Source organism: Ascidiella aspersa, chromosome 1 (assembly GCF_963924565.1).
Source record: "Ascidiella aspersa chromosome 1, kaAscAspe10.2, whole genome shotgun sequence".
Taxonomy (NCBI): domain Eukaryota; kingdom Metazoa; phylum Chordata; class Ascidiacea; order Phlebobranchia; family Ascidiidae; genus Ascidiella; species Ascidiella aspersa.
Genome location: NC_139447.1, coordinates 12,907,284 through 12,924,078, shown reverse-complemented (window position 1 = coordinate 12,924,078; position 16,795 = coordinate 12,907,284). Strand labels below are relative to the sequence as shown.

At 36.7% G+C, this 16,795-nt stretch overlaps 2 protein-coding genes across 2 annotated transcripts; one reads left to right on the top strand and one right to left on the bottom strand.

Annotated features, from left to right (window-relative positions):
• The first annotated feature begins 2,009 nt into the window (after positions 1 to 2,009).
• On the top strand, positions 2,010 to 7,789 carry LOC146167600 (uncharacterized). Its single transcript, XM_083389125.1, has 5 exons — positions 2,010 to 2,179; positions 3,669 to 3,845; positions 3,921 to 4,015; positions 4,276 to 4,392; positions 6,365 to 7,789. Exons 1-5 carry the CDS (start codon positions 2,098 to 2,100, stop codon positions 6,476 to 6,478), a joined length of 585 nt encoding a protein of 194 aa, XP_083245251.1. The 5' UTR covers positions 2,010 to 2,097; the 3' UTR covers positions 6,479 to 7,789.
• A 74-nt stretch (positions 7,790 to 7,863) lies between these two features.
• Positions 7,864 to 15,792, bottom strand: LOC146167599 (tubulin-specific chaperone E-like). Its single transcript, XM_083388778.1, has 13 exons — positions 15,773 to 15,792; positions 14,596 to 14,683; positions 14,187 to 14,271; positions 13,703 to 13,894; positions 13,553 to 13,641; positions 13,060 to 13,262; positions 12,671 to 12,846; positions 12,281 to 12,389; positions 11,756 to 11,905; positions 11,104 to 11,257; positions 10,488 to 10,553; positions 9,560 to 9,711; positions 7,864 to 8,963 (listed from the first exon to the last, which is right to left on the bottom strand). Exons 2-13 carry the CDS (start codon positions 14,681 to 14,683, stop codon positions 8,763 to 8,765), a joined length of 1,665 nt encoding a protein of 554 aa, XP_083244904.1. The 5' UTR covers positions 15,773 to 15,792; the 3' UTR covers positions 7,864 to 8,762.
• Between the last annotated feature and the right edge of the window lie 1,003 nt (positions 15,793 to 16,795).

Below are 16,795 nucleotides of genomic sequence, written 5' to 3'. Positions count from 1 at the left end.
TACGAGCCTATCAGTATTGCACGCAACAGGCGAGACTTATAACCGCAGTTTCGAACCGTTCCGGCTTACTTTCACTATCGGTTTTAATATGGGTAAGAGAAAAATGTTTATATTAAAAAAATACAATAAGAGGAAAATCATAGACGACCTCCCTTTACAAGTTTACAACAATATATATCCGTACATTGTTGCCTTCGGAAATACAAGCATGTATCTTAACTTCGGCTACCGTACACTTCGTTTGGAACAAAGCAAGTGAAAGTTTATTCAATTTTTTATCTAATTTAAAATAAAGCAATTCTTATTTGCCAAATCCGTTTTGGAAAGTTAGAATTGCCTAACTTGATAATTATAAATACATATCCTATTTTAAATAGATGTTAAGTAAACAATATTTTAAGCTTTGTTTGCTTAATAAGAAAAAAACAAGGACGCCAAACTATAAATGTTTATTCTTTCAAACAATAATAATTAAAATTTTTACCTCTGTATAGAAAACAATTAACAAAATAAAGAAATTTGGAGTAGATTTTTAGATCAGAAAAAGGTTATTTCGTTGAAATTTATTATAGGAAGTTTCCAGAAGTGTCAAATGTTATCTATTGGCGCGGTAAACCTTTTTAAATAAAAACGGACTTTGTTGTGCAAATGTGTTTTGGATTGATTGCAAACTAAAGTTTTTGAAATAAACTAAGCAATAGTTTATAAAGCTGGCGTGATTTTAATTTTTTTTTCAGGCCTTTCCCGGTACAACAGACTGAAACATAATTGACCCTGGCAAAGTTTATCTGGATATGTTATAATTCGTCGCGTAAACCTAACATCAGCGTTTCAAAAAAATAAATGTCCCTACTAAAGCCACTCAGTGTGTGCGCTACCGTGTCTCCCAGTTTATTTCTCGGCCGTTGTTGATGGTGCTTTAGCTTAGCGTGACGTGCCCAATCGAACACTAGAAGAAGCCTGATTGCGCCTTAGTCATTGGATTACTGCAAGCGTCCAGATGAATATGAGGTACCGGCATAGACGTAGCCCGACTTGCGGTGTAGATGGCAGTTTTGCGAATGGATGACTGAACGTATTATTGCGTTTCCGGTACGAACGTTTGTTCTGTCATCAATAAAGCCAGTCGTGTCCTTTGCACCTAAATAGATATGTTGATTATTTGTCGCGTGGTGGTCGCATTCTGTTGTCAATTACATGTGAAAGTGAGGAAGTGCATTATTACAAAGCTTAAAATATCTTTGAAATAGGATAAGTTATCTAACAGTAAAAATTAACGATAGATAGAAACCTATTAAGACCATCAATACAAAACCAGTGTGTAACCAACGACGTTAAGCTTGGAAGAATGGGCCATATTCATTTGATTTACGCAAGTATTTTAAAGAAGTGCTATAGGATCCAACATCGTGCGAAACTATGTCATAACGACTCATGTCACAAACAGTACGCATTCGTGGAGCATTTTGCTTTTGTGACGGTGGGTCCTGAACAGTCCCTACACGTTTTGTTCACAGAAAAGGCATTGTAAATCGAAAGAGTTCGAAACTAAGACTCCTGCTGTTACACATAGTCAATAGCTTGGTGTCGAACTGGTGCACAGCATTCGGTCAATCGACGGATGTCAAGTTCTTTTGTTGTCGCTTCCGCCTCATAAGAGACAAATAACTTTGAACCCTTGGCGATTTTGTTTAGCTTTCAGAAAGAAGCGTGGAAGCCTAATTCTTTAGATGAGGTTTTCCAAATACTATACGCTATCATAACACGCTTTTACCGTAAACTAATTGGTGCTTAGAAATTTCCACGGCGATAATACAAATGGTAGACGTATTAAGTTATCTAACGCTTCGTTTTTAGTGGTACAGCCGTCAGTCCTGTAAATATATTGCAAGGATAATTTTTATAAGTTATAATAACTTATGCAAGTTTTCGTAATAGTTTTCTGTCAGACCAAGGCCAAGGAATTTTTGAAACATTAGATATCTACTGTTTTCACAGGTAAATAGGAAGTATAAAATAAGTGGAAAGTCCATAATTTCTTCTTATTGCTGAAATCTGTCTGCTGAATTAGGCTATTACGGATAAAACACTTGGAACATGGGTGCTCTACTCGGAAAACTGCTTCCAACGAATAAGGGTGAACCAATACGAGTCTGTATGCTGGGACTTGACGCAGCAGGTATTTACTAAAACGTTATTAGCGCGTTCATTTCTCTCAATATGACCATTTTGCCTAACCAACTATAACCCAGATTTGGTTTTCCGAACCACGATGCAGGTTACAAATCGGACAGAAAAGTAGCTAGCCTACCCTACATATTATGATGCTAATTTTGTTGTCCGGACATCACGCTAATTCCCGTCAAGTATTCCTTTCCTTGGAGAGCGGAAATCTGTGTGTTTACAGCAAGGAAAAAGAAATATATACAATGTAAAGAAGTCTTAACAAATAATATTCAAAATTCGCCGGTATTATTTGTTTGCTAATCTTGACAGAGGCTTCCGCACCGCAGTCATATTTTTCGTGAAAGTATAATGCTTTTGTGGTTACACATAATTATTCCGTTAGTCACGACGCCTACTCATATTCTATTATTTGCGGAATGCTTTAGCCAATTTAACAAAAAGGGGTATCAAATATAATAACGTATAAAACGGTGACTTTAAAATATTGTCTAAAGAAAAACTTGGTGCAACCATCTTCCCAATTTGTATATTAATAACAATGTGTTGTCATTCCGCTTGATAAACCAGCTTTCGTAATTCGTACATTTTAATACGTCTATTAACTTGATGAAGCCTACTAAACACACAGATGCCATCGTATAGGGGGCGTAAGCCGTGGTCATGCTCTTAGCACTAACATAGTAAGTTTACGATTGGTAGACAACCCCTTGTCACTGATAACGTCAGTAGGTCACTATATAGTACTCGCTGCGCAAATGCATTGTGGTGTGAAAGCGTCGCATAAACATCCGACCGACGCAATTCGTGAATAATTCACATAACGATGTCATCTAATCCACGGCCAATTTTAACAGATAACTGTGCAAAGATATGAACACCTTTGTTTCACTCTCGTTTAATCCTAAATTAATCGACTTTTAAAAGATGGAGTGACTTCATTTTATCATCATATTTATTAAACGCACTTGACGAACTATAAAAGTTACTGTTTTAAAAATTACATTTCACAGCAAATTTTTACATTCGAAGTTAATCAATTTGAAATTCACGTGTAAATTTCCGATGTTCACCTGCAATTGGGGATGTTCGATACTTAACAATTTTAATCCGATACCGATACCCGATAAATTGGACAAAAACTTTCAGGATGAGATACCAAATGATGTCTTCGATATAATAAAACAAGCAAAATGGATAAAATTAAATTGTTTAAAGGCGATGTTATTAGGTTAGTTACCTCTATAGTTGTTAACCTGATATTATTTAAAAAAATGTGTGTTTCAAGATAAAAATCGCTGATTGGATGACAAAACCAGGTTGAATTTTTTATGTTCATTTGGTAGCGGATTGGTACCGACACCACCCTAGTATCGGACGAGAATCGATACTACAACTTAGCGGGTGTCGGCTCCTATCAGACATTAAAATATCCGTAAAACTTATAATCATTTTAGCCTAAATTCTGTTTTGCACCGTGACAGGCAAGACCACAGTTCTACAGCGGCTCAAGCTAAAGGAATGTACTCGTACGCTTCCCACCATCGGCTTCAACGTTGAGACGGTGACGCCCTGCAAGGGTCTTACACTCACCATTTGGGATATTGGCGGTCAGGACAAGATCCGGCAACTCTGGAAACATTACTACACGACGACCGAAGGTGAAAAGCTCGCATAACCACGACATTGATGCTTTTCAACCTTTTGCATATATTCGTTGCTTTTTCGTTTTGTAGGTATAATATACGTCGTCGACAGCGCCGATTCGAGTCGTTTTGGAGAAGCGGCGAGTGAACTTAACGCAATCTTAAACGAGGAGGGAATGAAGAAGGTATTGCGAATCACAATTCTACTTTTCATTATTTTTAAGTTAGCATTTGCAAGTCTAGTTGTGTGTTAAAATCGTTCATACCGGCATTCGCTAACTTTAAAGTTAAGTATCACTAGAAAGGGTATAGTCAAATTAAAGTAGGTTGTGTCGTATTGAATATAATAGGCTTCGTGAGAATTTAGAAAGCGTCAGCTAAATATAAACCAATAGAACCTCTACTTAAACGTTGACACGTAAAACTGATTTTTGCGCTTGGTTAGATACCGATCGTGGTGCTTGCGAACAAGCAAGACCTTCCCGGCGCCATTAGCGTGAAGGAAATGGAAGGCGTTTTACAGCTCAACGATCTCCCGCCTGAGCACAACTGGCATATACAGGTGTGGACATTGGAACTTTCAGCTGTTTTTGTTTGCAAACAGGCTGTAGCTATGCTTAATGTTCGAAAGTCGATGTTAAATTTATTTGAAACAATACCTTTTTAAAAATGAAGGGTTAACGTTAAACAACATTAGTCAAACTTCATATCTTACTAAAGATATTGATTATAATCATCATTTTAATTTTTTTAACACCATGTAATCTAAGAAATCGCTTAATTTTCATTAGACCTAAATAACTATTTTTTTCAAAACTAATGAAAATTATGAATAACAAATATAAAAACTGCAAGTATTTTACCGGACATTCAAAACACTTATTCTGCAGTGGTACAATTGTTGGCATAATTGCATGTCAAGCCAATTCGGAAATGTCACATCAAGATAAACAGAGCATGAATTTTTAACAGCGTTTACACACACTTAAACATCAATTAGGTTTTGTTTGAAAATACTGGGACAAAATTTGTGCTATGTTTTATCTATACAGTAACATTTAAGTTAAGTTCGCACAAGTTTAAGTTCGCAAAAAATTATCTCATAATCCATAGGTTCATATTTGTAGCAATTTACTAAAAGGCTATTTACAATTAGTAAAATGTGTCAATGAAAGTTATTCCGATTTGAACCTAATGCACCGAAAGCCATCCCAGACTTACCGAATCTGTCGATCAATGCAAGCAATTCGCAGGCTATAAAAACAACTACCCTGCAGTGCGGTTCGAACTCACGACCTCCGGTCACACCTGGACTGCGCTCTACCAACGATTTGAATCTACCTGACTTAAATATACCAATTAAGTAAAACTTTTCTGATTTGAGGAACTTGTCAGTCAATTAAATTCATCTCATTGAGGTTGTTTATCAGGTTACTTCAAAGTTTCACAACGGTGGCCCCCCGCCCCGGTACCCTGTGGGACACAGAGCAGCTTTTGGAGGCCACTAGCGTATACTATTTTAATTATTAGCCAGTTAAACTCTAATTTATGGTTTTCATTTTGACCTTAGAGGGACTCCAGCCATACGACAGAAATTAGAAACAGCAACGTCGAAATAAATCAGAATTCGAAAAAATACCAAAACGGCCCAAAAGGGCCTAGACAACCTATTACCTAACTTCAAACCCAACCCTTAACTTCATCAATAACTGCCCTTTAATAACTTCGACACTAACGAAAATTCTCACACCCCACCCACCAATGAATAACCCCAAAATGGGTAAACCTACCGGTGCCCCAACGGCGCCTCCAAAACGAGGGCGTAGCCTACCTATGGTTTCTGTCCATTTAAGCCTTATTTAGATGAATTTATACTATAGGTTTATTTCGACATGTTTAGGTCTTATTCAAACGATTTCGGATCTTATTCTGTCGTTGATATATTACTGCGTTGGTTTAAATACTGTGTTAATATAGATTATTATACTTTAGTTGCTTTGTAGGTTTATTGTGTATTCTCCCCTTAGACACTTGTCTTGTTACATTCTATAACATATTTTTCTGAAAGGTAAACAGGGGGGAACAGAGCAGATAAAAAGGGCCACTACTCATGAACGGTTAATAACCACTAGTTTACAGTATCAATCTCGTTAAATTAGCCCCAATCAAATAAGCGTTTTTGATATGTGTCTTAAGTTACGTAATGAAACGCATTACACTGTAGTTATAACGCAGAACCATTAAGTTCGCTATCACCGGAAGCAGTGTTGCTGTAACTTATCGTCATATAGTATAGTTACTGTAAATGGCGAGTGGCTATAGTAAAATTTATATTTTCTAAATTTCTAGTTGGCAAGTGTATATAAACTATATGACAAACATATTTTATTTCAGGAAAATGAGTATCAAATTATACATTCGTCACCAGGCATAAAAGATTAGGTTATGCTTGCCTGGTCATTACGACTGCTATATAGTTGTGTATGTTTTTGGAAAGAGTTTACTGAATTGATAAGCGATTAACTTACTTATAGGCCTGCTGTGCCATCAAGGGTGTCGGGATTTTCGAAGCCATGACGACGCTATCAAAGTTCATCAAAAAGCACAACGTAACGAACGGCAAAAAGCAAACAGACGCTGGGACGTGAAGTTTCCAACGAGATGTTTTACAAGGATGTTTTTTTGAGGAACTGGGGGCGGATAGAATCAGATCAGAAGCGATACAGCCTAAACTTTAAGTAGTAAATTCCCCTTATTCGTTTACTATTCCCTCCTTTTTAACTATTTGTTCGAAAGGATTTTTTCAGATTATAAATATTTTAATATTATATATTTGTTATATAAACTGTTGCTACCAGGCATAGTAATATAAATCAGAAAACAGCTCTAGAGGCAAAACGTTATCGCTAATTATTTTCCTATCGTTTCTTCGCGTGTTTTCCGTTTACTGTACGAGCGTTCAGTGTCATTCACCCTGACGAAGGCGGCTTGCATAGGTTGCCGAAACGTTGGTAAAGAATTAAAATTACCAGAGGAGCTGTTTTTTGATTTGTATTATATATTTGTTGTTATGTACTCATTCCGTAAACGTTTCACTGTATTGTGTTCGACAATTGATGTGTCTATTAAACTACGTTTAATCGTGAAGTGCAACATATAAACGCATAAGAAGTATGCCTACGCGTCCTGGTTTTGGAACCGAATCCTGATGGTGTGACGTTTAACCTATGCGTCACACAAAACAAGAGACAAGTATTTTAACTTTCAAAGAGCACGGGACTGCTGTTTCGACACCGAAGCACTGTCAACAGTTTCTTCCGTTTGGCAAAGGGCCATATATTGCCTGAGGACAGTTGGTGTTAGCGGAAAACTGAAGGAAGCATCGACGCACGTGCGTTTACTTTCCAGTTTCGCCACAACAACAGATTACTTGCACAACGATTCCAGGCACAAACGCGAGTCCTGCGTGTCAGCACATACCACGTTGCATCACGAGACGCGTAACACACGGGGGAAGCCTGAATCAACCCGGGCTGAGTCACAAGTGAATTGGAGCTTTGCCTATGCTGGTGGTGCGAGAGTTCATGCGTTCTACGCTGACGTGCTCCCAACCACGCACCTTACCACCGGCAGTCATCGACATGCAGTTATTGACAACTGTGCCAACAGTGAGTAAACAGCGCCTAAGAAGAAAATGCGTAAGCCACAGTTTTTAATTGAGGTCGCCGTATTTAAAATGCCATTTTGCGTGTTCTAATAGCTACTATATGTTGTACAAATCTAACCTACTTCAAATGCACGACCCTCACGCTTGTTATTCTCTAGCAAATCCCAACATTTCGCTTTTTTGCTAGCTTTTTGTCCAAATGAGAAAACTATATTGTTGTCATACGTAAAACTTTGTTAACACGGAATAATATTCTATCATTTGTTGTAATCAGTAAAAGTTGTCACAAAAACAGCCAAGTAAGCTGAGAAAGCTTGACGCGCAAGCCTGCCAAGTAAAACGCGATATTTTTTTAGATTGATTTTATTAAAAATGTAATTGCATTGGCTACAATAGAATTACCAATCAATCTTCGCACAGAAGAGTATTGTATTCGATAGGGGAAATATTGGCTAAAAAAGTAGGACCAACATTGGTTAAAATGCAAGTACGACAAAATAGAAAGCAAACACGCATATGAAGAGATGGCGATCAAGGTTTGTCCGATTCAGGGCTGGTGTGATTACTAATTTTGATTACCTAAATGAACAGTATAAGCGGTATATGTATCTGATAATGGAAGATATCCGTAAAGCACTTAAACTGCAGAGCAGCAGCGTTCGAATTACAGTTTACAGCTGGAAGGGGATAAACAATTATATTTGTCAACAAACGACAAGGCGAAAGAAACACCGAAAACCATAAGTTGGGCCATATATACAATTTTTACAAAACTCTCCAGCGCAATACAAGAGTAATGAAAATCAAACACAGCCCTCCTCTGAATTAATCTAGAACAGTGCTTCTCAACCGTTTCAACGTGTCGACCCACTTTGACAAACCTTTTGAGTCACGGCCCACTTTCACCAGCCTTTCTTAAATTGCGTTCCACTTTCATTAAAAATTTAATTTAGGCCTACAATGTAAGATGTGTAGAAGGAAACAATAAAACCACAGATACAAACGGTGAATTTTTAACACTAAAACGGCTTTCAGTATGAAGGAATTGATGAAACTTATAATAACCAGTAACAACAAAATAAATTATATTTTTGACCAAGATGTGTTCTATATGATGCAACAAAAATAGAAATAGTTGCACGGCTCACCTATATGAGCTTCACATTACACCGGTTGAAAAGTACAAGTCTACTAGACTGTTCGACGTTTGCTTTGCAAGGTCATTTTATCATTTGTGAGCATGAGAAAACCGCAACAATTATTGCCTAAACATTAGAAAGCAGCTTTTTTACGATGACTTGGCGACGTTGTTCTGCGGGAAACATTCGCAGGTTGCGTTGGTGCGCGATGTACTGCATGCGATCGAACTTGGTGAGCTCCATAATTTCGATCGTGTCTCCCGGCTCGATCGAAATGTCGTGCAGAGTCTCGAAGTCGCGGTCCATCGAAATCACGTGGTCGGGGATCTAAGGGCGATTGGCGGTTTACAAAAACACGGTCCGCGGCATTCGAGAAAACAATAGTTTTGTAATGTGCATCTTTTATCCAAGACTTTCGAAACCCTTAATTTTTTTATCGTTTAAAACTATTTTGAGCTAAAAAATGCTGTCTTGGCAAGCTTTGATTTGTCCGTAATATAAATTGTCATGTCAAGTGATTTCTCAACTGTACTGGAGCATAAAATATTTGGTGGAACTTGGGTGCAAGAGGCGGCACAAAACGTGAAAGTTTAAGTGTCGCCGTAACGATTTGTTCATTTTGTTTCTTAAATTTCATGTATGAGGCAGCACTGATTGATTGCACAATCTTATATTTGTAAATATATTTCAGCATAAAAACGCAATAAAAACAACGTTACCGCTTTTTTAATAGTCTTTAACTTTCATATTTGCGAAGCGGCGACACGCAATAACACAAATCCTGTAGTTAGCGGCCATCGGTCTGATAATAACAGACTTTCATGTGGACAATAGGCAACCAATCTCGCGAAGACGCTTTTTTTATCAGTCAACTAATCAGAGCAATACCGGCATCAAGAACGTGATCGAAAAACCTCACTCACGAGTTTGCTGATGTATACAAGTTTCATCTTTCGCACGTCAACTTTGGCAATGCGTTGCGCAAGCATCTTGACGTTACCAACGGTCATCGTGAGTGGAAGACGTCGAGAGACCGGCTTAAAGTCCGGTCTGTCCGCCACTCTGAAGCTGACCTCTACAAAAACAACATCATTGCTAGGGTTGTCCTACTGTTATAGCATCGGCTCTCGTCGGTGCCGAACTGATAGGCAATATAGCCATTTGCGATTAAACGCATCGAAAATAGCTAATTGTAAATACAGGTCCCGGCTTGACCGGAGGTCATGAGTTCGAACCTCACTGCAGGCTAGTTGTTTTTCTGGTCTGCTCTGCTTGCATCATTGATCGGTGAGTCTGCAATGGCTTTTCGGTGTAAATACAGTATGTCAATTATATACTTAAGTCTAACCGAACCTTTAGAGCAAAATTACAAGTTGGCCTAATAAAACAAAAGAAAAAAAGTGACCTTTGTACCTGTTAATTTTTTTGATTTTGCTATTTTGACTATACCCTTGCCTTACGTCAGTTTTTCCATTTTCCGCGCCTTGAACATTAATACTCGCATAACTATAAAATTATAGATTCACTTACAGTCTTACAGCATATCAAGTACACTCGTGGATAAATACACAACATACCAGGTTTGAAACGAAGTCTCTATATCTGTTATAATACTGTTTACTGGTGTTGATTACAGTTTACTACACAAAACAATAAGTAAGTAGTACTCGAATTTGTTAAACTTGACTTTTGTTAAACTTTGTTTGGTCCCTAAAGAACACAACAGTTCTATAGGTTAAAGCCTTTAATGAATTTACGGCCTTGATACTGTACAACGTGTTACGTATACCTTTGACTATCGGTTTCAGTTTTAAAAAACTAAAGACACAATCACTTTAGCAAGCTTCTTACCAACAAGGTTGCCTTTGAGCGCCGTCGATTTACGAATGAGTTCGTGGTCCGCTGGAGCACCGTACTCTGCAAAGACACGAATCTAGAGATGGTAATTTTGGGCTGAATAAGGGGTTTATTCTATCATAAGGGTAATATTTTAAATATATTGTGACAAACCTATTTTAAAATAAATACACTGTTGCTGCCAGGCATTGTATTAATTATAAGCGGTTCTTCTGTTACATAGTTTTAAAACACGTGCCGACCATGACATTTTTTGGCTGCATAATTTTTTTCGTTAAGTTGCCAATTCTTTTCCGTGATGGAAGATACCTGAACAGGATTTTAACAAGTCGGCATGTGGAACAAAATATGTTTGTCAAAGGAATCATTTCTATTTGATATGTTGAAAGTTCTATGTTTTTTTTTTTTGCAAGCCAAAAATCCAAAGGAGCGCTACTATAAAATACTTAAATATGGAAGTGGCTGTTCAAAATGAAATATTATCCAAGTACGGGTTTCTCTTTTCTTTCCAGAAACTTTTGATAATTTTTGTTACCGTTATTTATTTTTACCTGCAGACGCGACGAGATAACATATATTGGTATTTTAGCGAATTGAAAACCTAACGCACCGGCCACAAGTTCCATGTAGCGCGGATGCTGGAGGAGAAATTCCTCCGACGGATTGTTTTTCTCGGGATCTTGATCTCCCCCGGCATCCTTCCACTGGAGTCCGTACTTCTTGAGGTAGTCCAGCTCGCAACTGCAGCGCTCTCTCTCCGTCACCTTCAAAAAGACAGTTTTGGGACACTTAGATACGAATTATAAACATATCTTCTTTTGGGCAAAGTAAACGAGTTGCAGCAGCGAAGAGCGCATCGCCGATAAAACAAAGAACCGATGAAAAATGTAACAAAATAAAATGCACTTATAGTTTAGAGTAAACAAAATCTGAACTATAAAATCTAAAGGACATTCAATGGATTCTGTGTTTTTTTCGGTAGGTTTTCTATTTTTTAGTTTTTTTTTTGAAAAATGTAATTTCATTTTTATTGAGAATGTCATTTTTGGTTTTGGTGTTTGGTTTTAATTTCCCTTCGCTTACTCTGTGTCGCTAGTGTAATTGGACGATTAAAGAAAACCAGTCCTACTTTCCATTAGCTGCTATTTGCAGGAGAAAAGTAAAGATAGAAAGAGAGAATGTGTACTCTACTTATACGACAACCTTTAGTTGCCTCAAACGCAAGCGTATTAAAGAACAAGCAAAGGGGCTGATATAAAAACCTCGTTGGCGTTGAAGCGAGCAAGGCGCCCGATTTTGCCGATAGCGGCCTCGCGAATGTCTTCCAACGATTCTTTCTTGTGAATCAGGTTGTTGCGGAACCTTAGCTCATTCAGGCTGGGCAGCTTGTTGAGCTCGTCGAAAACCCGATGCTACAAAGAGGGAACAGTGTAAAATGGAAATCCGCCGTCGGGCGACTTTGGCAAAAAAGAAACAATGCTCTAGCTTTGCAAAATCAGGTCGAGTGGTTCTCGGCTTGCAAATAACGCGTTCGGTTCACTTTTGGGCGAATTTGATCCTTCTATTGATTTTTTGTGAGTTTTTTAGCGACATAAATTCACGCACGTGGCATTTAACGCGTTGTCTCTTTTCGGACGGAACCCTGCTGTCTTGCGATGTTTTTTAATTATTTTCGCATTAAAATTTGTCCGCGTAATAAAGGTTGGTCCATATTCGGGGGTATTTAAATTATATACATTTTCGGATGTTTGTTCCCAAAAATTTCAACTCATAAATGTTTTGCTTACCGTTTCGAACAGATTTTCGGCCAGTGCGATGTACTTCAGTGTGACAAATTCATCACTCACGAGTTCTACTTTCGATAAACCGCATTGAGAAAGATGGAGTTCTGTTAAACTGTCAAAAATACACAGATATGTGTGGTATTAAAATCAGTTTGAGTGGCTATCTAATGTAATACCTCTTGTGGAAAAAGCATTAGGAAAATCAGATGGTGGTCTAAACAACGTCAGACGAATAGTATTTAGTAGTGCAGTGATACAAATTACTAGTTTAGACATTTTCATGAACTTCTTGACCTCTGTTAAATGACTGTTCTTGCATTTACAGCATTCATAAAACGTGATAACTTGTTTCAATTAGAGTAAATTTATGATCCAAACTTATTTTACTCTTACTTTGGTAGCCCTGAAATACATCTTATATGTTCCCAATGTTTAATATTATTTCCACATAAATTTAAAAACTGTAATTTTCGAAAGATTGTCTCAGGTGGGACTCTCATGTCCGTGATGTTGTTCTGTTCCAAATGCAGCTGTTCAATGTTTGGCCATAGCTCAGCACATTTTAACACCTGAAATAATAAGATACATGAAAGTTTATCGGTAATGTTCCGTGAAAGTCTGTTTAAAATATCGCTTTAAAAACTTTAACTTTACATCTTTAAAAATAATAATTTGAAATTTCGTTTAAAAGGCCAAAATGTGTATTATATATAATAATTTTATGTTCATGTATCAAACCAAATTGTTCTTTTAAAAATTAGACACAGTGCTACTGCACTAACCTCATTCCATGTTAGATCACATTTATTGAGAACTAAAGTTTTGACGGAGGAAAAGGCTTTTACATATTGAAGGCAATCCTTGCTAAATGCCAACATGTTTTCTCCAATATTAAGAATTTGCAAATGCGGCAACTCATCGGCAATATGGCATACAGTCAACCAAGATGACAGTAAATTTTTGGAAAGGTTCAGTTCAACAATGTCTAAAATATAAAAATTCAAGTTTTGTTTTTAATGCAAAACCTTAAAAAATATAGCAAATTAACAAAACAAGGCCAGAGCATTTGCCATTGTTCTTAATTCTTTGTGGTTATAGTTTATGCTTCCTACGTTTGGTAAACATGTGTTATTACATCACTGAACACCATTCATGTTAAAAATAGACTTATTTTGTAACCTTACTATTTTACCAATCATATAACTCTAGCATAGTAAATAATTGAACTTCGGTATATTTAAATTGAATATTTGTACACAACTAAAATAAACATACTTGGCGTCATTTGGTTTAGCTCTCCGGGAGGCCCCATTGAAGATATTGATTGACCTCTTAAAATGACATCGCGGAGCTTAATAAGTTCGCTTAAAAACATACAAAATTAGTACTAAAGACCAACAGTAACATATTTCAGTAAATCTTTACCTGGCCTGCAGCAAGTTTTTCTCCAATGCTATTGCCTCAACCTTTTTCTGACCAGATTGTGTTGCAATATACATATAATCGTCCCCAGAAGACACATTGTACGATGCAAGGTACTTATCCTTAATAGCCTCACAAAGTGATATTCCAAGATTAATTTTAGTTCTTCTTACAAAAGATCCTCCAGTAGGATGTCTACAGATAATACTCAATATGTCAAAAGTACATTATTTTTGATTGTTTTTTTTTTGTAATCAAAGAGTGTTGTTTTAATGTTACATATTATCCTGTGAGTTATTATTTTTGGATTTTAAATGCTACCTTTTCATTAAAATTGATAGATGGTATTTCACATCAAAAAGTTCTCTTTAATACTAAAATATTAATAAATAATGGGAACAGTCTAGACTCTAGAAGCAAGATGTCATTAGATGTCCCCTACTACAAAAACTAAAGATCTAATTTTAAAGTATGCTTAAAGCCACACCTGCAGGTAAAGTATGTTATGCCATTTTTCGATCCATCATGCTTTCCACGATCCTCTTCATCCCACTCTAAGCCAATCCATTCCCCTTTAGCAACAAATAATTAATTTGTGTTGTAGAACAGTAGTTCTTAACTTGGGGTCTGTATTTCTCATACCTATTTAACCAACTGTATAAAACATTATGTTCCATTTAGAGACATAACACTAAAAAATAGGTTAAAAATTTTTTTTTTTTTGATCTGGTTACTGTTAAAAGGGCACCAAAAGATATTTAGGGCCAGGAGTCTTATTTCTTACTTTGTCAATCACAAAAAAAACACACAAAAAAAAATAATTAAATTTCTCTATTTCTTTCCCCTAAAGGTTTTTGCATAGAACATAAACATTTGCATAGAACATACACAATTACCTTGGCTTGGAGGAACTAGACCAATGAACTTCACTGTCCCAATTGAATAGTCTACTACAACACGAGTTCCAACATTGAATTCTGCCATCTAAAACAAGTCTTGATTTGTTAATCCACTAAATATGCAACAATTGAAATTAGGCTTGAAAAAGAGCAGATACCGCTCGCCAAGATTGACAACTTTGGATATTGTGCAAAAATGTGTGGCTATATAAAGCTACTGCTAAATTCTGTGTTGCTGTAAAAAGTTATTTCTAAAACTGTGCAGCGGTTAATAAAGTACTACTGAAAACCTTAAACTAGAATCAATTTTTGCACGCTTAATCAACTTTGGGGCCTGAAAGCTTTCAACAGTACAATTTTTGGCAGTGGTCCAGAATCCTTTTTACATGTACGAATCAATTAATCAAAAAACACAATTGCAATAAATAAATAAATATGGTAGAATAATAATACTTGACCCATGCAAACACAAACCCTAAAATACACCCTAACCCAAAAAATGTTAGCAATACAAACCCCTGGAAAAAAGGTGGTAGGATTCTACACCAGTGTCCAATCTTTTAACAAATTGCGCCTCCGCAGAAATTTCCAATCTGTCAACTTACTACAAGTCCGCGTTTTTTTTTAGGAAGAAACAATATTTATCTTTTTTTTTTGTTAATATAATGCTAAAAATCAACTCCTTTGTGGGCCATGGTGGTTACGACTTGTGCTTTAATTTTGTAGCTTAGTTTGACTTTTATTTCATTAAACTTGGCCTCGTTTAAGTGGATAATCAGGCGCTCTTTAACTATGTACGTGAAAAGTTATGCAAAAAACAAAACAAAAGAATACCGCATACCACAACGCATGTTGTTTGGGTTAGGGTGCGGGTTAGCGTTTGGTTGAGGGTGGGTCAAGTATTATTATGTTTATTATTAATAATAACTTGACCCACCCTCAACCAAACGCTAACCCGCACCCTAACCCAAACAATATGCGTTGTGGTTTGCAGAATTTGAAGGAAGTTTTTTTTTTATTAATTTTTACGTACAATAGTGAAAGAGCGCCGATAATCAATCCATGGTTAAAATTGAAATATTGTTAAAGTGTTTTATCATAACTCGATAAGTTTAGATACTTTTTTAAATATTTACGGAATCTGTCACACAAATCGTGGATCTTCAGACATTACCTTCGGTTTGTTACACTTGACAAGGACACCCGATCCGACTCGTTTAGGTCGCTTCAAGCCGTCTTATAATTTCACTTCTGCGGCCTTAAAGCAGTCCCGTGGATGTCCACTGACCCACTGGTGGGTAAACTTGCCTGCTTTATGCAAAGAGCTTATTCCACTCGGTTCATAGCACTCACGAATCTTCGTGAATGTGATTTACTGGCAAGCGGCTATAGAGAAACGCAATATTTTGCTTTTTTATTACACAAAGGTAACGATTTCACCCGAGAATGATGCAAAGATGAACTACTTAAGTAATAATGAATAAAAACAGCAAAAATATATTTAGTTTACGAATAACTAGGAAATACGAAAATGTAGAATTTTTAATATTTTTTTAAAACTTATACTCTCGTATAAGGGGACTCCCCATTGTAGCGACCGTAAAGCTAAAAAACTTCAATTCAGCTTAAAAAGTTGTCTTTCTGTCAGCACGGTTTTAAAAATTATGAAAAAAGGCAAAAAGTAATTACCTGATCAGTTAACATTTCCTGTCAGCTATGTTTTAGTCATGATAAAGTGTATTATATTCGGCCCTGAGGGTGTCATGTAGCCTGCAGAGCCACTGTCTGTACAAGTAGCTTTCCCTGTTATTGCATTGCAGCAATAATATATTGTTGAAAATGTTAGGCGCAATCTAACCTATACAAGATGGTTGCTTACTAGTCTTTACTACCGTTTTGGGCAGCCTAATGTATAGTAAAGGGCTTTGTTACTCAAATAACGCTATACCTGCAGAACGAGTCTGTGACCCGACTACCGCCAACATTCGGTCACATTTTTATTAGTATTAAACTGTTTTCACTAGTCTGGACCTATCACTTATCAAGAAACACAGCCGTTTAAGCAATCATTTTTTGTGGCTTGTCTAGTTGCCCAGGTCTAAACATGTAGCGAGCCAACATATTTGTAATTGTAACTTGTGCGCTGTGCGTAAATAGACCAAATCTTAGTTTAAAACTGTCCTGGCATATTTCGTTT

Excerpts from the sequence above, each read along its gene's own strand:
- LOC146167599 (XM_083388778.1), bottom strand. The coding sequence starts at position 14,683 with ATGGCAGAATTCAATGTTGGAACTCGTGTTGTAGTAGACTATTCAATT. Across the intron at positions 12,847-13,059 it reads GTGATCTAACATGGAATGAG|GTGTTAAAATGTGCTGAGCT; the intron begins GTTAGTGCAGTA and ends TTATTATTTCAG. Across the intron at positions 10,554-11,103 it reads CTACATGGAACTTGTGGCCG|AGTACGGTGCTCCAGCGGAC; the intron begins GTGCGTTAGGTT and ends GTGTCTTTGCAG.
- LOC146167600 (XM_083389125.1), top strand. The coding sequence starts at position 2,098 with ATGGGTGCTCTACTCGGAAAACTGCTTCCAACGAATAAGGGTGAACCA. Across the intron at positions 2,180-3,668 it reads GCTGGGACTTGACGCAGCAG|GCAAGACCACAGTTCTACAG; the intron begins GTATTTACTAAA and ends GCACCGTGACAG. Across the intron at positions 4,016-4,275 it reads ACGAGGAGGGAATGAAGAAG|ATACCGATCGTGGTGCTTGC; the intron begins GTATTGCGAATC and ends GCGCTTGGTTAG.